Genomic DNA, 18,598 nt, shown 5'->3' on the forward strand with positions numbered 1-18,598 from the left:
CAAGCGCTCACTCGCCCGCCCGGCCGACGGCTGCGTCCCGCCCGCCTGCCCCGCCCGCCGCTACCCGCCCGCGTTTGGGCATTTGGAGTTTCGGAGAGAACGCGCAGGGAGCGCCAGATCGCAGCCCCGCGCCTCCTCCCCGCCGGGGCATCGCGCGGCCTGCCTGGTCCCATTGGCGGCCCTGGCCGGCCGCGCTCACCCCTTGGCCCTCCTGCAGACGCGGCCGAGGCCCGGCGAGAATTCGAGCGCGACGCAGGCGGGCCGGCCGTGCTTGGGGACCCGACGCACCCGCCACAGCTGCTGGCGCGGGTACTGAGCCCCGCGCTACCTGGGGCCGGAGGCGCCGGCGCCCTCGTCCCGCTGCCCGGGAGCCGGCCCAGCCCCCCGCACCCAGAGCTGCGCCTGGAGGCGCCCGGCGCGTCGGAGCCGCTACACCACCACCCCTACAAGTACCCGGCCGCTGCCTACGACCACTACCTCGGGGCCAAGAGCCGACCGGCGCCCTACCCGCTGCCCGGCTTGCGCGGCCACGGATACCACCCGCACGCGCACCCGCACGCGCACCCTCACCACCACTCCGCGGTGAGCCAGGCAGCCGCCGCCGCCGCTGCTGCGGCCGCCGCGGCCGCCGCCGCCAACATGTACTCGTCAGCAGGGGCCGCGCCTCCAGGCTCCTACGACTACTGCCCCAGATAATGAGGCCGCCAGCTCGTCCCTCCCGACCCGAGGTCCCTCGCAAGTGCCCCTCCACAGCCCCAGGGTCGTCGGGGGTCCCGTCCAGAAGCGCCCAAGGCCATTAAAGAACGTGTTCCCTCAGCCCCGGGAGACACCGCGGGTCTCCCATTTCCCAGCCACTCAAGCCCCCAGGGCTACCGAAGTCTCCGGTCTCCCAGTCCCGGGAGCCCCCGCGGAATCCTCCCCAGCCCCGAGGGCCACGGGATCTCCGCCCACCAGTGCCAAAGCGCCCGGTCAGAGGCGGAAGGAAGTGATATTTATTGTTCTCTCCGAGACCAGGTCGCCCCCGGCCCGGCCGGTAGTCGCAGTGTAGACGACCCGATTGCCTCGTCTGCAGGCGGTGTAGATACATGTAGATATGTGTAGATACTGTAGATACCGCGCCGGCGCCGACTTGATAAACGGTTTCGCCTCTTTTGGAAGCTGTCTACGTGTCCATTTATTTGCTAACAGTTGGATCGCGCGGAGGTCTAGGGGAGAGAATCTTGGGCGACTCGACGAGGACTTCGGGGTCTCCCTAGCCACAATCCCCGCAGTCCACAGATCAGGTCCTCGGCGGAACACGGGTCCTATCAGTCCCCTTACCGCGCTTCCTCCCCGCCCCCTCTCCTTCCCCGCACTTCTCCCTGCCCTCCAGGCCCCCCTCCCCCGCTCCGCCTCTCCCCACCACCACCCGGAGTCCTCTGGGCTCGCGCACTCCCCCAACACACTTCCCACTTTATGGCTTCATCCTGGCCTCCATCAGGCGTGGGCGCGGGCCCCCAGTCCTTGCTGTACGTCCTCGACTTTTTCCTGAAATTCTTCCCACCTGCAGTGATCCTGCTCTCTTCTCAGACTTGGGCGCGGGGCCGGGGCTGGTTTTCAGCACCAATGCAAGTCCAACGTGCTTTTTGCACGGAAGCCGGAATAACCGCCAGTCGTGACCCTGTGAGGTGTGGGTTAAGTGCGGGATGCGTCTGGCCCGACCCTGCCGCAGGGAGGAGGAGAAGCCCTGATTCGCCCGAAAGTGCACAGACACCGGAGGCTCTGCTCTCCCAGGATCGCCCCCGGCTTGGCCCCAGCCCCACCTACGGCTTCCCCTGTTTATTGACTTTATTCGCTGCGAGCATCCCCGCGGAGTGACCTGGGCAGGGGACACAATCACAGTGATCATGAGTCATTCTGAAACCTGTCTGTGAAGCATTTTCCCCAGCCAGGTGGCCGAGGGACCTCTCCCGGATAACTCAACACCAGGGATGGGGCCAGAGGAAGCCTTTGATCCCTCCCTTCCTGAGCATAAGCAGGAAAAGCTGACAGCCATCCAGCATCAAGGCTGCACACTTGGACATGAGATGATGGGAAATGCAAGTGGACATGTCTCTGAACCCGCCCTCCTGCCTGTCCCCATAGGTTTGTCAGTCGCTGCCCTCCAGCCCTGCTCATCACTCTACTGAGGAAGCGTGTCGCTGTGGCAGCCTCGGTGCCCCCTCTGTGATTGAGCAGGCGTTTCCCCAAGGACAGCCCTGGGGGGACATGTTCTTCCTGGCCTGGTTTGCCCTGGTGGCATGAAGTGACCAGGGGGCTTAGCAAGTCCCATGAGATTGGTCTAAGAAGGGAGGGAGTGGCCAGGGCTGCTTAGGGGGAACTGGAAACCCCCTTGCATGCTGGCCCTCTGGAGCCAGTGCCCACCCAACGCCTTGGGCGTCTAGCCCCAAGGCATGAAGTCTCTGGCAGCATCTGCCCAAGTGGCCAGAGGCCTCCATGGACACAGATTTGGGGATGTACTCCACAGGGCACTCTGGCCTGCTCATCCGTCTGTCCTGATCCCCCCCCGTATGTAGAGAGAGTCCCCTTTGGGTCTACATACAATGGGCTGCCCTCTTGCAGAGAGCAGATGGGCAGGCTGCCACCACCACTGCCCCCTCGTCCCCAGATTAGGGACACTCTGGGCCTGCAGGAGTGGCGGACTGGGGTTTGCAATGCGGCACCAACTTCCCCCGGGGTGCAGGGCCATCTCAGGGGACCCGCCCAATCTCAGGGCCTCCCTCTGTCCCTAAGGTCCTGCAGCCACTCAAATGCTCTCAGCACCCAGGCAGTCCTGGGGCACTGCGGAGAAGCCCAAGGAGAAGGACCCCCATTTTGGTTTGTTCAAAGCTAAAGCAGGAGACAGTTCTCTGAACTAACGACCTTACCTCCAGCATTTGTAAATAGCACACCTGGTGATCGTCACCTCGCAGCCCCCTACACTGTACATGTCACTCCCCATTGTTAGCCAGATCAAGAGAGAGCCGCACTGCTGTCCAGGATGGTGTATACTAGCCATACACAGCCATTGAAGTTTTAATTAATCAGAAGTTAATTTACTTTAACATTCATTTCCTCACCAGCTGCATTCTAAGAGCTCAATGACACATGTGCCTGGTGGTCTCTGGGTTCCCAGCACCCATTCACAACCTTCAAAGGAGCCATTCCTCTCCCCTCTATCACCATAGATGAGTCTGCCCGTTCATGAGTTCCTGGTAAATGGAACCCTGCAGTTGGAACCTCGTTGGCCTCCTGGCTCCTCGTTGCCCCTGAGGCCCCCCTCCATTGCCCAGGGACCTACTCTCTGCCTTGGCTGCCTTTGTCCCATCTCCTGTGAAGGGCAGCTGATCGCCAGGATGGTGTGCGGGGCTGACAATGCGGCGGCAGTGCCCGGTCTCCTGGGTCCCTGCCATGTGCAGGCAGGGGATCACCTGCCTTTACCACCGCCCTCCCCCCACCCCCCGCCCACCGCCAGCACTGCCCCAGGAGGCAGGCGTTCTTACTCCACACCCCCACCGTCACCCTTGAGGGAGGGAGAGGCTGCTCTGCCATTCAGAAGGGCAGGGGGACCTTCTTATTCATTTGTTTCTTAAGTGTTTGGGGGAGCGCCCCAAGGGGCAGACGCCTGCCCAGCTGCTGCCGCTGTCGCCTGGAACTGGGTTCTGGCAGGCAGCTGAGCTGGGTCTGGACAGCCCTCAACATCCCTGCACACTGGCTTTGCCGGGAGCATCCTCACTATGGCTGTTTCCTGCTTACACCTTCCTCAAGCCTCTGTGCTGGATGGTGCTCATCTACCCCCTGCCAGCACACCTCTACCCCAGCTATGGGACTTTCCCCAGAGCACCTTCCTTCAGCTTCCTCATTTGGCCCAGGGGCCCTGCCCTGGGCCCCTAGCTTGTCTCCAGGTGCTCAGCTGCCACAAGTCAGGAGGGCAGACTTTGGACTAGAAGAGATCTCAGAAATCTTCTAGTCCTGGGACCCCAGGCTCTTTAAGTCCTTGAAACCCTTTAAGAAACAGTAGACACCGAACACCGAAAACAGGTGCTCTTGCCAACGTGGAGGAGAGGGCAGGCCTTGCCTACTCCCCCTTTAACTCCTTCAGATCCCAAAGAAGGATTTAGGGAACCCCAGGCCCTAGGTGCTATCGGACAACCCTGCCATAGCCCAGCCCACTGTTTCCAGAGTCAGAAGTCAGGTCCAGAGCTGTGGGGTCTGCCCAGGGGGCCACAGAGGGCAGAGGTGGGGGTGGGACTGGAGCCAGGTACCCACCACAACCACCCTCCCTGGCTCTGGGCCTTTTCTATTGGACGCAAATGTCTCAGTGCCCGGAAGTGCTTGAGGGATTCTGAACTGATGGTAGGTCTCTCAACAACACAGCTGAGGCCTCCTCGAAGTCCAGGGGCCCGCCAGCCTGTGAAGTGGCAGCCTCTCGTCTTCTTCTCACAAAGCCCCAAGACACAGGTCATAACAGCCCCATTTAATGGATAAGGGAGAGTCCCTGGGTGGTGCAGATGGTTAAGCACTGGGCTACTAATCGGAAGGTTGGCAGTTCAAACCCACCTCAGAACAAAGGCCTGGTGATCTGCTTCCAAGAGGTCGCAGGTTTGAAAACCCTATGGAGCAGTTCTAGTCTGCACACGTGGCGTCACCACGAGTTGGAATGGACTCGGTGGCAACTGGTTTGTTTCTTTTTTATGGGTAAGAGGATGGATTCAGGGGATCCCATGCTCCACTTGAGCCATCCAGCCAGTGAGTGGAGGCTCTGGAACTGACCCCAGTGCTAACCACGCCCCCTACTGGCATGAAAGCAGAGCTGATAATATCCACCAGCCTTGTGGACATGATGAAAGCTAAAGCCCCTAAAACTATGGTGCCAGGCAACTGTGGGGTGCCAGGCAGGCATGTGCACAGGCCTCTGTGATCGGCAGCAACTAGAGAAGCTGGTTGCACAGTCTCCCCAGAGAAAGCACTTGGGAGCCCCCCCAAAATGGTGTCCTGTGCAATGGGGTGCAGAGGCTAGAGCGTGCTGGGATCTGGCTGTGGGGCCTCCTGAGTCACGGGTGGAGTGTGGACTCTGGCAGTTGTGTGGCTCCAGCCCCTCCCACCCTGGGGAGCGCCCCTCTGGCTGGGGAAGTCCATGAGCATGTGGGATCTGCTCTGATGACAGTTGTGTGAGGGGGGGCACTGATTCCCAGGTGTGCCGAAGATCAAAGCAACCCAAGCAAGAAAGCCCACGTGGCCAGAGCTGCCAAAGACAGAGGGTGGTGGCTGAACAACTTCTAGGAACTCAGCATCCCAGAGGATGAAAGGAGTGATTCTGGGGGCGGCAGGTGTGCACCCCAACCTGGGGTCAGGTGGCTGGGGCTGGAAAAGGGCCTGCATGCGGCAAAACCGCTCCTGCCGGTCTCCAAGGAAGCATGCGGGCACATGGGGCTCAAGGGAGAGCGCCTGCCCTGGCCCATCCTGACAGCGGGGTGTGGGACAGACGGGGCCCTGGGCCTCTGTTTCCCCTGGCCCTCATGGTGTCATTCTGTGATGGATGGAGGGTCCTGTGAGCACTGGGGACTTCCTCTCTCCTCCTCTGCAGGTTCCAGTGGCAGTTCCAGGTGGGCAGACCCTGTCATCTGCATTCAGAGACATCTGCCCTGTCTGCACCGTCCTGCCTCCACCCCCAGAGGCCAGGCTTGCAGCCGTGCCCACACCTCTAACCCTGACAGCCCCTACTGCATCCAACAGGCTGGTGTGGGGAGCAGGCGGGGGACACAGCCTGGAGTGGGGTATCTAGCCCTGGAGAGGAGAGGACAGGGGTTTTCCCTGGTGTCACCTCACATATTTTCTGTATTTCAAAACCCACAAACCATGCCTTTGATTCCATTCCCTTTCCTGCTTGTTGTACTACTTCAAACCAGATGGGTTCAAGAGATGAGACTTTGAAGCCTCCGTGTCTCCATTTAGCCGCTGCCAGGTCTGCGTGTGGGAAAGAGCGGAACCAGAGGTATTTTGCTAAAAGCAGGCCACGTGGGGGGGAGGCTTAGGTTTTAATAGCAGTAATTAAATTATCTTCTTAATTATAAAGAGGAATGTCAACGTCTACATCCTCTATCTATCAGCTTTCAATTGCATAAAGCAAGCAGTTAATCCCCTCTCTCCCTCCCTCAGGGCTGCCACCCGCTGTCTTCCTCTTCCCACACTCGGAGGCTCATGGAGACTCATGGATGCCTCCATCTGGGAGCCCAAGATGGAGCCCTGTGCTTCTCTCCTTCTGAGATGCACGTTGTGTTTTCACATTTCAACGTCTCTGAGATTGGAACGTGTCTTAATCAAAGGGGAGTCACAGTTTGGTTGGGAGGCTTTGTCCTTACATAAGCAGTACATGAGATAATGGTGCGTCTCACAGTTGACGGGGCTCTGGGCCTGGGGAATATGAACGGTTTTCAGCCGCGTATTTCTGGTGCACTTGTGGGCCAGCAGGTGCCAGTCGGTGCTGGGCTCTCAGGGTGAAGACCGATGTGCTGATGGAGGCTATGCTCCATGACCTGGGCTTCTAAGGCTTCCTGGGCTTCAGCCTGTGTGCCCCTCCCCTCATTACTCGGACCCCTCCCTGCACGCAGCCCATCTTTCCAATCTCCCTCTCGTTCCTCTCTGCCACTCAATTCCTCTTTCCATTTTTTTTCTCCTAAGCCAAAGAAAAACCCCAAGCCAGTTGCCATTGAGTCAATTCCAACTCACGGTGACCCCATGAGTGCAGAGTAGAACTGCTCCATTGGGTTTTCAAGGCTATGACCTTTGGAAAACAGATCCCCAGGCCTTTCTTCTGAGGAGCCTCTGGGTGGGTTTGACCTGCCAACCTTTCAGTTAGTGGCTGAACACCTAACTGAGAGCACCACACAGGGCCTCCTCCCCATTTCCTAACCTCCTTTTTGTCCCAGAACATGGTTTCTAGATTTTTCCCCAAGATGGCTTCTTTTGTGACCTTATCACACAGTGAAGGGATGATGGTGACCAGGGTGGCCCTGTGCCTGCCCGAGGCCTTGCAAGGAGGAGCCCCTCCCCTTGGGACCCCCTTGCCCTGCTGCACGCGGCCGCAGCCCTGACCTTCACCATCAGGTAACACACTCCTGGAGGATATGGCAGGACTTCCCCTCAGGGCCCCATCTCTGTGGGCTGCTGGCCTGAGAGACCCAGGTCACTCCCTGGGACAGACCCCCCCACCCCCACCATCGGCCTTGGCGCAGTGGGACCCCTCATCCCTGGGGCAGCTCCTATGAGGCACGCAGGCTGGGAGGCTGCCCAGGGCACAGGAAGGCCCAGCACCCCAGTCAGCTGTCAGCCCCCCCAGGTCACTGCTGCCAGCTCACGGGCCAGTGGTCAGGGAGGGTGGTCGACTCCTCCCTTCTGGCCTGGGGGGCTCAGAGCTGTGTGAGTGTAGGGCTGAAACAGCCACTTCCATGCAAATAATCCCTCTTCCGATAACAATATATAAAATCCTAAGAGACCTAAGGAAAAGAAGCAGCTTCATTAAATGCAGACGCCAACCTCTGAAGCCCTCCCTGCTACACTCCTTCCCTAGGGAGAGCAGAGGGTGGGCTCCCCAGGCACGCAGAGGCTGCGTGTCCAGGCACCACTGCCTTCCCAAGCCTGCCCAAGTCCCAGCATCTCCGCAGCCTCCCAGATCTGGCACACAGGGCCCAGGTAGAAGGATGAGACTGCCCTGAGCCAGCACCGCCTGTTGCCTGCACGGCCAGCAGTAACTCAGAGCCCCCCAGCCTGGCCACATAAGGAGGGTGGCCTGGTGAGGAAGCGGACGGTAACCAGTGAATCCCAAGGTGTTCGGCATTGCTGTGTGGCAAGACCTGGACAGGAACCATCTAGGGGAAGTGAGGGCAAGGGCTGGGCGACTGGGCCCAAGGCTGCTGTGTGGCACATGGCACCTCCTGGGAACAGACCTCTGGGCATTCAGGGGTGCCCCACTGTCCCCACGGGGTGGCCAAGGGAGAGGCCCCTCGGTTTGTAGTGCCTGCAAAGTACTGGTGTCCCCTCCCTGGCAGAGGGCTGGACAGCATCTCCCTGCATCTCCTAGTGCCCACAGAGCACCTTCCTGCTCAGGTTTTGTCTGTTCTTAGTTGCTGTTGGGTCAGTTCTGACTCATGGTGGCCCCACATGTGCAGAGTAGAACTGCTCCATAGGGTTTTCAAGGTTGTGACCTTTTGGAAGCAGATCTCCAGGCCTGTCTTCTGAGGCACCTCTGGGTGGGTTTGAACTGCTGACCTTTCAGTAGTCCAGCTCTTAACTGTTTGCATCACCCAGGGTCTCCTACATGCTATGTACACTGGTGAGGTCCGGGACGGTTTTCACCTCCTGGGATCAGATGATCAAGATTTACCTCCTTTTGGGGGTGCGGCTGGGAGGCACGGCCTGGGGTTAGAAGCCCCTTTACAGACAGGGCAGGACAAGTAGCGTCTGTTTCAGGAAAACTGGGCACCAGGCCACAGCCCAAGCAGCTCACTTGGAGGGCAGGACCAGGGCCAGAGGGGCCATCTGCTTCCAGCCTCCCAGCTCTCCCAAGCCCTGCAGGGGCCAGGCACACCGGTTCTGTCCCTCTGACAGCTAGCTCCAGGTGGGCCTTCGTGGACCTGGGTGCTCCTGATGTGGTTACCACCTGGACGTACAAATAATCCATCAGCTCTCAGGGCAGGTCAGCACACCTGAGGAGCCAAGGAGCCACCTTCCTGCGGCAGGCGGTCCTCAAAGCCCTCTTGCCTCCTTCTCATGTGGCACGGGCTCCCCGAGACGTTTCCAGTCATGTTTCCTGCAAGGCTCTCTTCCCCAGTAAGCATCTGAGTTTCCCCAGGACAGGGGTTCAATCACGTGCTCCCCAGGTAGATAAGAGCTGATCCACCGATTTCAGAATATTAGGATTTATAAAGCAGTTATTTTACGAAGAATCAAGAATCTGGATGAGCCCTAGTTTGCAAAGCCACTGTGCTCTTCTTACTGAAATGTGTGCTGCTATTTGGGATGATCGATTCCTTACCTGACTCCAAACCAGCGGTTCTCAGCTGGGAGCCATTCTGTCCCCCAGGGGACATTGGCTAATGTCTGGAGACACTTTTGGTCGTCACATGGGGCGGGGGGTGGTGGTGGGAGGGGGCGGGGTTTTGCTACTGTCATCTTGTGGGTGGAGGCCAGGGGTGCTGCTCAACATCCTTCAATGCACAGGCAGCCCCCCAGGATCCAGAATCATTGGGCCACCCATGTGGGCAGGGCCACAGTGGAGAAGCCCTGCAGTGGAGTTTCACAGACAGGCTGCGCACTGCCTTGATCAGCTAAAGTACTCCCGGCATGGGAGCCCCCAAGTCCTGCCAGTATGTGTCTGGGAAGCTGCTGACAGAGCAACCGCCCCACAGTGGGAGTGGCTCCTCTGATTCTGTCTCCACCAGGCCAAGTCCACGGAGGGGGGGCACCTCTCTGCAGGCCTCCCAGGCACCCAGGAGGATCCAGACTCCTGTTAGGACTGGAGGTGATTGGGCCCTGTGCCCATGGTGGGTCTGGCTGCAGTGGGGCCAGCCTCTTGAGTATCACTGGCCCCCCGCCAAGTACAGCTGAGGAAGGCTGGAGACAGTCTGGAGTGTGGGATCAGGATGCCTCCGAAGGTTCCTGGAGCAGTCCCGTGGGGTAAGCCCTCCCAGCACTCTGTGCCCTAGGTGATCTGTGCTCTGGACAAGTCCAGCTGCCCCCGAGCATGTACATGCCTGGCAGGCCTGTGCATAGGAGCGGACCCATGGGCTGTTTGCACCCTTGAAATCACCTGAAAATTCCCTGTGGCTTTCACAGTGCAAGGCAGAGCTGGGGGACTGCTCTGGGGCAGCCAGGCCTCCTGCTGGTCCTTCCTGGCCACTCCTCTCCTGGCTGCATCTCCCTCACAGGACCTTCTAGCTTTCTCATGGGTGTGGCTCTCTAGAGTCAGTAAGGGGTCTGGACTCTTCAGGGTGGGGCTGATTGTATAGCACAGCCTCTAGGGCTCATCCCATTTCAGAACCTGGCACACGGGCTGACCAGGAAGGGACAAATGAGACAGCTTCTGCTCTAAAGGAGCTCATGTCCACGCAGGGAGGCACAGGGGACGCCAGTGTCTCCGTGGGGGGGTGATGGCTGACAGACCTCAGGGCAGTTCCTGGGGTAGGGGTGGGAGGCGGGGGCTGGGGTGCAGGGAAATCACAGAAACAGGAAACACCCCCATGTCCCTCAAGAGGTGAGTGGTTACACAGTGACCCATTGCACCATGGACTGCTCCTCAGCGAGGACAAGGACAGAACTCTGACGCGCGCCACACGGACTGATCGTGAGTGCACCCTGCCTGTCAGACACACCAAACTCAGGGATCTGCGCCGCCTATCCCGTGTGCATGGCTCCTGGGAAAGGCCAGTGGGTGCCAAGGGTTGCGGGAGGAGGAGGCTGACTCCGAAGGGTTGGGAACCTCATTGGGCGACGGAGCCCTTCTGTGTCCTGCTTGTGGGGCAGGGTGAGCGCTGTGAGCACTGGTCACAGAGCCCAGAGCTGTGCACTAGCCAGAACAGGAGTGTCAGTGCAATGGGTTGAATCCTGTCCGTCAAAAAGATGTGTGGTCAATCCCAACCCCTATGCCTGTGGATGTAATCCCGTTTGGGAATAGGGTTTTCTTCGTTATGTTACTGAGGCCATAACAGTGTAAGGTGTGTTTTAAACCAATCGCTTTTGAGCTATAAAAGGAGCAGATTAACATGGAAGCAAGCAGAAATGGGGGAAAGTTAGATGCCACGTGAAGATCTCCAAGGAACGCTGAGAACAGGAGAGAAGCTGGGACGAGGATCTCCCCTTCACGAGCTGCCAGAGAAAGAGCCTTCCCCAAGAGCCGGAGCCCTAAATTTGGACTTCTGGCCTCCTACACTATGAGAAAATAAATTTCTGTACTTTAAAACCACCCACTCGTGGTATTTCTGTTATAGTAGCACTAGGAAACCAAGAGAGAGTTCTGGTGGCGTAGTGGTTAAGGGCTACAGCTGCCAACCAAAAGGTCAGCAGTTCAAACCCACCAGCTACTCCTTGGAAACCCTATGAGGTAGTTCTACTCTGTCCTAAAGGGTCGCTGTGAGTCAGAATCAACTTGTCGGCAATGGGTTTAGGAAACTGAGATGGGCAAGTTATACCTTCATAGAGAGAACAGCCTGCCAGCCCCTTCTTCTCCCCCTTTCTTCTGTTTTTACCCCATTCTGGGGTGTCTGCTCTTGTCCTCGTCATTCTCTCCATTCTCCCTCTCTTTCCCCCTTCAACAGTGTGCTTTAGGATTTGTTACTCTTAATTAGTAAAATAGTACGTTCCTGCTCTTCATTTTTAATAGTAGGTTAAAGAAAAAAAACCTCTGCTGTCGAGTGGATCCTGACTCCTAGCAACCTATAGGACAGAGTAGAACTGCCCCATAATGTTTCCAAGGAGCACCTGGTGGATTCGAACTGCCGATTTTTTGGTTGGCGCTCATAGCTCTTAACCACTATGCCACCAGGGTTTCCTAATGGTAGGGAAGAGGACTATTTGATGCCTCGATTTAAGGCATCAGGGCACTGACTGTTGATACAGACGGTGACTGATAGAGAAGATGTGTGTTCTGCCATGTGCCTGTAGGCAATACTCCCGCCCTGCCTGCCCCTCCATGAGCTTAGACTCTTGACATCTGTAAGAAAAAAAAGGATGTGTCTCATGAGGTCTTTGTCCCATTCTCATTTGATAGTTATCACCTTCAAGTTCTAGGCGAGAAACGAAAAGCTCCGAGATGCCCAGGAGCATCCTTAGAGGTTTCTAGAGTTTCTGACCATATTTGGGGGCTTACAGAGACAACGGGTAGGCCGTATGAATTTGGCTTCCCCTGGACTTGGCAATGCTGGGCTCCAGGTGGGATATGGGTGCTTAGTGCTGACACCTAGAGCAAGCCTGACCTGCACCTCACCATCAGGCTGAGTCTCTTTATAACAAAACTTGTTAGGTTGCAGAACTCTTAACAATAGCCCATCTTTCATATTTATTTTCAGCATCTGACTCTTGGTGTCTTTTCCTGAGGTGTGGGATTGTTTGAGTTTCATGTGGATGGGAGATCCTGAGCCACTGTCCTTAGATTTGCAAATATTGACCTGGTGTGTCGGGATGATCGTTAGCGCTTTATTACACTCAGCTTGACTGCCGCTGAGGGCTATGGTCTGCAGGGTTGGTGCTCGGCCTGAGTGGAGCACGCAGTGGCTAGACCCTTCTGCCACTGATGCTGTGTGACCACGAGTGCACACAGGTCCCACCCCTGGGTCTATCCCTGCCACTTCTGGGCATCTCAGCTATCTGTGCTTACTCTTTTTTAAAAAAAATAATACTTTATTGTGTTTTCGGTGAAGGTTTACACAGTAGTTTAGGTTCCCATTCAACAATTTCTACACAAGGTGTTCAGTGACATTGGTTACATTCTTTTTTAATTGTACTTTAGATGAAGGTTTACAGAACAAACTAGCTTCTCATTAAAGAGTTAGTACACATATTATTTTATGATGTTGGCTAACAATCCCACAACATGTCAACACTCTCCCTTCTCGACCTTGGGTTCCCTATTATCAGCTTTCCTGTCCCCTCCTGCCTTCTAGTCCTTGCCCCTAGGTTGGTGTGCCCCTTTAATCTCGTTTTATTTTATGGGCCTGTCTAATATTTGGATGAAGGGTGAACCTCAGGAGTGACTTCATTACTGAGCTAAAAAGGTGTCCGGCGGCCAAACTCTCGGGGTTTCTCCAGTCTCTGTCAGGCCAGTAACTGTGGTCTCTTTTTTGTGAATTAGAATTTTGTTCTACCTTTTTCTCCAGCTCTGCCTGAGACCCTCTATTGTGAGCCCTGTCAGAGCAGTCAGTGGTGGTAGCCAGGCACCATCTAGCTGTACTGGACTCAGTCTGGTGGAGGCCATGGTGGTTGTGGTCCATTAGTCCTTTGGATTCATCTTTCCCTTGTGTCTTTTGTTTTCTTCATTCTCCCTTGCTCGACATTGGTTACATTCTTCACAATGCATGAACATTCTCATTATTTCTGTTCTGGCTGGTTCCGTTTCCATTAATTTAGTTTCCCTTCCCCCTTATAATCTCATCTTTGTTTTAAAGTAACTGTTGACCGTTTGGTTTCATATAGTTGATTTTTTTTTAAAGGAGCACAGTACTTACGGATGATATTCGTAATTTCTTGAGCCAATCTGTTATTTAGCTACAAGGTGATGACCTCAAGTGTTAGTTTTGGTTCAAGGTTTAACGAGTATCTCAGGGCAATAATCTCAATTGGTCCAGTAGGTCTGGTTTGTTTTTTTTAAGGAATTTTAGGTTCTGTTCTACAGTTTTCTCCCATTCTATCAGGGTCCATCTATTGTGGCCATGATTAGAAAGGTCGGTAGTGGTAGCTGGGCACCATCTAGTTCTTCTGGTCTCAGGGTAGATGAGGCATACTTCCTGTAGACTATTTGTCTTAAACAGTAGTTTCTTCTTTGAGTCTTTGGTTTCCTTCTTTCTCTTTTGCTCTGGACAAGCAGAGATCAATAGTTGTATCCTGGATGGCCGCTCACAAGCTTTTAAGACTCCAGACACTACTCACCAAACTAGGATGTAGAACTTTATAAACTGTACTATGCCAATTGACAGAGATGTCCCAGAAGACTGTGGTCTTAATCCTTTAAACTCAGAAATCCAATCCCATGAGGTGTTTGGTTATGTCTAAGAAGTATCTGTAACTGTGCCCCCATGTGTTTTATTATATATTTGAATATATGTGCATACAGCCACATAGATGCATATACAGATACCTGTATATACATACATATATACATACCTATACATATATAAAGCTATATACATACACAGATACCCACACATATATTTTTTGGTTGTTTTGCTATTGTTTCAAAATTATATATGCCATAGCAATTACCAACAGGTCCTTTTTTCTTGTGTACTTTTTAGTGACATCATTTACTTCCATCAAGCTGTGTACACTTCACCTTCATTCGGTGTTACCATTCCCATCACCAGAAATAACACGTGTCTACTATCTAGATAGTGAATCCCCCTCTCCCCCATCCCATCCGTGGTAACCACTAATGAACATTAGTTTCTATATATTTACTTGTTTGTGTCATTTCATAAAAATAAAAACATACAATTTTTTTTTATGATTGACTTATTTTGCTCAACACAATGTCCTCCAGGTTCATCCATGTTCCAAGATGTTTCAGGAACTCATTTTTCTTTATTGCTGAGTAGTATTCCATCACATGTATGTGTCACATTTTACTTATCCATTCATCCGTTGATAGACATTTAGGTTGTTTCCATCTTTTTTTTTTTTTAATTGTGCTTTAGGTGAAGGTTTACCGCTCAAGTTGATTTCTCATACGAAAATGTATACACATATTGTTATGTGACACTAGTTGCAATCCCTATAATATGACAGCATACTCCCCATTTCCACCCCAGGTTTCCCGTGTCCATCCAACCAGCTCCTGTCCCTTCCTGCTTTCTCATCCTGCCTCCATGCAGGAGCCGCCCATTTGGTCTCGTGTATCTTCTTGAACTATGAAGTACACTCTTCACAAGTATCATTTTATGTTTTATAGTTCAGTCAAATCTTTGTCTGAAGAGTGGGTTTCAGGAGTGGTTTTAGTTCTGGGTTAACAGAGTGTCTCGGGGCCATGGCTTTGGGGGTTCCTCCAGTCTCAGTTAGACCATTAAGTCTGGTCTTTTTATGTGAATTTGAGTTCTGCTCCACACTTTTCTCTTGCTCCATCAGGGACCCTCTGTTGTATTCCCTGTCAGGGTGGTCATTGGTGGTAGGTGGCCACCATCTAGTTCTTATGGTCTCAGGCTGATGGAGTCTCTGGTATATGTGTCCCTTTTATCTCTTGGGCTAATATTTTTCTTGTGTCTTTGGTGTTCTTCATTCTCCCTTGCTCCAAGTGGATTGGGACCAACTGATGCATCTTAGATAGCTGCTCACAAGATTTTAAGACCCCAGATGCCATTCGCTAAAGTGGGATGCAGGACATTTTCTTAATAAGCTTTGTTATGCCAATTGACCTAGATATCCCCCAAAACCATGGTACCCAGATCCCATCCCCTGCTACGCTGTCCCTCAGAGTGTTTGGTTGTGTTCAGAAAACGTCTTAGCTTTTAGTTTAGTCCAGTTGTGCTGATTTCTCCTGTATTGTGTGTTGCCCTTCCCTTCACCTAAGATGATTCTTGTCTACTATCTAGTTAGTGAATTCCCCTCTACCTACTCTCATAACCATCAAATAATGTTTTCTTCTGTGTTTAAACCTTTTCTTGAGTTCTTATAATAGTAGTCTCATACAATATTTGACTTTTTGCGACTGACTGATTTCACTCATGTTGTGAGATATTTCTCGGATTCATCATTGTTCTTTATTGTTGCGTAGTATTCCATTATGTGTATGTACCACATTTTACTTATCCATTCATCCATTGATAGGCACTTCGGTTGTTTCCATCTTTTTTGCTATTGTGAACAGTGCTGCAATAAACATAGGTGTGTATATGTCTGTTCATGTTACTTCTGTTAGATCCCTAGGGTATATATCTAGCAGTGGAATTTCTAGGTCATATGGCAGCTCTACCTCTAGTTTTTTGAGGAACTGCCAGACTGTTTTCCACAATAGTGGTACCATTTTGCATTCCCACCAGCAATGGATAAAGGTTCCAATTTCTCCACATCCCCTCCAACACTTGTTATTCCCCCTCCTCTTTTTTTAATCTTTGCCATCCTAGTGGGAGTGAAATGGTGTCTCGTTGTGGTTTTGATTTGCATTTCTCCAGTGGCTAATGATGTTGAGCATCAGTTCATGTGTTTGTTGGCCATTTGCATATCTTCTATGGTGAAGTGTCCGTTCATGTCCTTTGCCCAGTTTTTATTGGGTTATTTGTCTTTTTATTGTTAAGTTGTAGAAGTTTTCTATATATTTTAGATATTAGACCCTTATCAGTTATATTTTTCCCAAAGATTTTTTCCCAGTCTGTAGGTTGTCTCTTTATTCTTTTGATAAAGTCTTTTGATGAACATAAGTATTTAATTTCTGTGACTTCCTAGTTATCTATTTTGTTTCCTCGTTTGTGCATCCGTTGTTGTGTTTGATAATCTATCACTGAAAGAAATTAGGTTCCAAAGCTTCGCTCCTATATTTCTTCCGAGAAATTTATGGCTTTAGATTTAACATTTAGGTCTTTGATCCATCTTGAATTAGTTTTTGTGTATGGTGTGAGGTATAGCTCTTGTTTCATTTTTCTGCATGTGGAAATCCAGTTTTGCCAGCACCATTTGTTGAAGAGACTATTCCTTCCCCCTTGAATGGATTTGGCACTCTTGTTGAAAATCAATTGACCATACATATTTGGACTTATTTCTGGATTTTCAATTCTATTTCACTGGTCTATGTGTCTGTCTTTAAACTAGTCTAGTACCAGGCTGTTTTGATTACCGTAGCTGTGTAATATGTTTTGAAGTCAGGAAATGTGAAGCCTGTGCTTACTCTTTCTTGCTATTGTTGTTTGTTGCCATCGAGTCAATTCCAACTCATGGCAACCCCACGTATGCAGAATAAAACTGCTTTATAGGATTTTCAAGAGTGTGACCTTTTGGAAGCAGATCTCCAGAGCTTACTTCTGAGGCACCTCTGTGTCGGCTTGAACCACCAACCTTTTGTCTAGTAGTTGAATGCTTAACCATTTGCCACCCAAGGATTCCTTTCCCACTACAGAAATAGAAACAGGACAAGCCTTATTTCTTGTAAAGGCTGCAAATATTCTGACCCTCCCTCACTGAGGGGTGCTGTCTGTGTCCCTCCCCTTAACTTTCGGCAGGCTTTGATTCCAAGGCTGAACCATGGAAGGAGACAAACCGCCCAGCTGAGCCATTCCTAAATTCCTGACCCACAGACTCCACAAGCACAGCAGAATGGTTGTTTTATGTCACTGTTTTGGGGGGTTTATTGACGCAGCAAGAGGTAACTGTAATAAAATGAAGCACAACAACTCAATTTCTTAACGTTCTAGAGCTTTAATAAACAATAAAAACATAAGTATATCCAGTCATACTTGCCCTACTTAGATATTACAATACCCTTCTCATATATTTTATGTTAACTTTTCTTGCTTGAGTGGCAATGTGAAGTCTCAGCCTATCGCAGACTCACTGTTGGAACAGACTGTAGTTATTATGAACTGGGGCTTGACTTGTCATGCGTCCCATTTAGGAGGCTCCTTGTCCTTTAGTGCTGCTCCTCCTATCTTTGAACACATCACACATTGCTACATTTTGGCAGCAGCAAAAGATTCTCCACGTTTGCCCCGTAACATGGAATCAGCTATACCTTAGGCAGGGGCCAACAAACTTTTTTGTGCAGGGCCAGATAGCAACTATTTTTGACTCTGTGGGCCATACAGTCTCTGCTGTGACTACTCAGCTCTGCTAGTGTAGCACAAAAACAGCAGTTGGCAGTGCACAGGGTGTAGTTTACCAACCCTGCTCTAAGGGGTTTAGAGGCCAACTCAGGGTGCTGAGTGTGCACACCGAGCCAGCAGTGGCAGACATGCTGTTGCTCCTGGACTCCTTAGCAGGGATGGGTGTTAAAATCATTTCATTTGAAGGTCAGGGGCTCTTACTAATGTTTTAGTTTAGCACATCATACTTTCTTATGGTGCATAGTTACGTTTTCCACTCCAGTGCTCTCTTATGTGCCTTCCTAGAGCGTGTCTTTGGAACCTCTTTTGTAGAACAGACTGCCGTCTGCCTGGTAGACTGTGTGCGTGTCCGTCCATGTGCACATCCTTGTATGTGTGGGTGTATATGTGCGTGTCTATGTGGACTGTCCATGTGTGTGTCCATGTGGACTGTTCATGTGCATATCTGTGTCCATGATTGTGTGCATGTCCATGTGGCTGTCTGTGTGTGCATTCTTGTATGTGTGTGTGTCCGTGCGTGTGCATATGGATTGTCCATGCCCATGTCCATGTAGATTGTCCATGTGCATGTCCATGTGGGTTGTCTGTGTGCACATGCATGTGGGTGTCTGTGTGAGGATCCTTGTATGTGTGTGCATCCATATGTGTGTCCATGCACACACCTGTGAGGGCGTCTGTGTGGGCATCCACGTGTGCGTGCGTGTGCATGTCCTTGTGGGCATCTGTGTGGACTGTAGGTGTGCACATGGGCCATCTGTGTGGGTGTCCACATGGGCATCTGTATGCATCCTTTTATGTGTCTGCTCCACTCAACCTCAGCTGCCTCGCCCGTCACACCTTGCTGTCCCTCCTGCCCATCTGCTTCCTTCCTGCCTGGCTCTTAATGGGCATCCCATAAAAACTGGTGTCCATATACCTATGGTCAACTGATTTTTGACAAGGGTACTAAGCCCATTCAATGGGGAGGAAGAGTCTTCAGTAAATGGTGCTGGGAAAACTGGATTTCCATAGGTAGAAGAATGAATCAGGATTCAGGCCTCACGTCATACACGAAAAACCAAAATGGA

The 18,598-nt window shown here is 52.3% G+C and overlaps 1 protein-coding gene across 1 annotated transcript in view; it reads left to right on the forward strand.

Annotated features, from left to right (window-relative positions):
• TBX1 (T-box transcription factor 1) overlaps positions 1 to 696 on the forward strand; it is a 7,339-nt gene extending 6,643 nt beyond the window's left edge. Inside the window, exon 8 of the mRNA XM_004390101.1 lies at positions 218 to 696. Coding sequence (XP_004390158.1) covers positions 218 to 696 — 479 coding nt within the window. The remainder of the gene's footprint in view (positions 1 to 217) is intronic.
• Positions 697 to 18,598: the final 17,902 nt, after the last annotated feature.

The sequence above is a fragment of the Trichechus manatus genome, unplaced genomic scaffold (assembly GCF_000243295.1).
Source record: "Trichechus manatus latirostris isolate Lorelei unplaced genomic scaffold, TriManLat1.0 scaffold00282, whole genome shotgun sequence".
Lineage (NCBI taxonomy): Eukaryota > Metazoa > Chordata > Mammalia > Sirenia > Trichechidae > Trichechus > Trichechus manatus.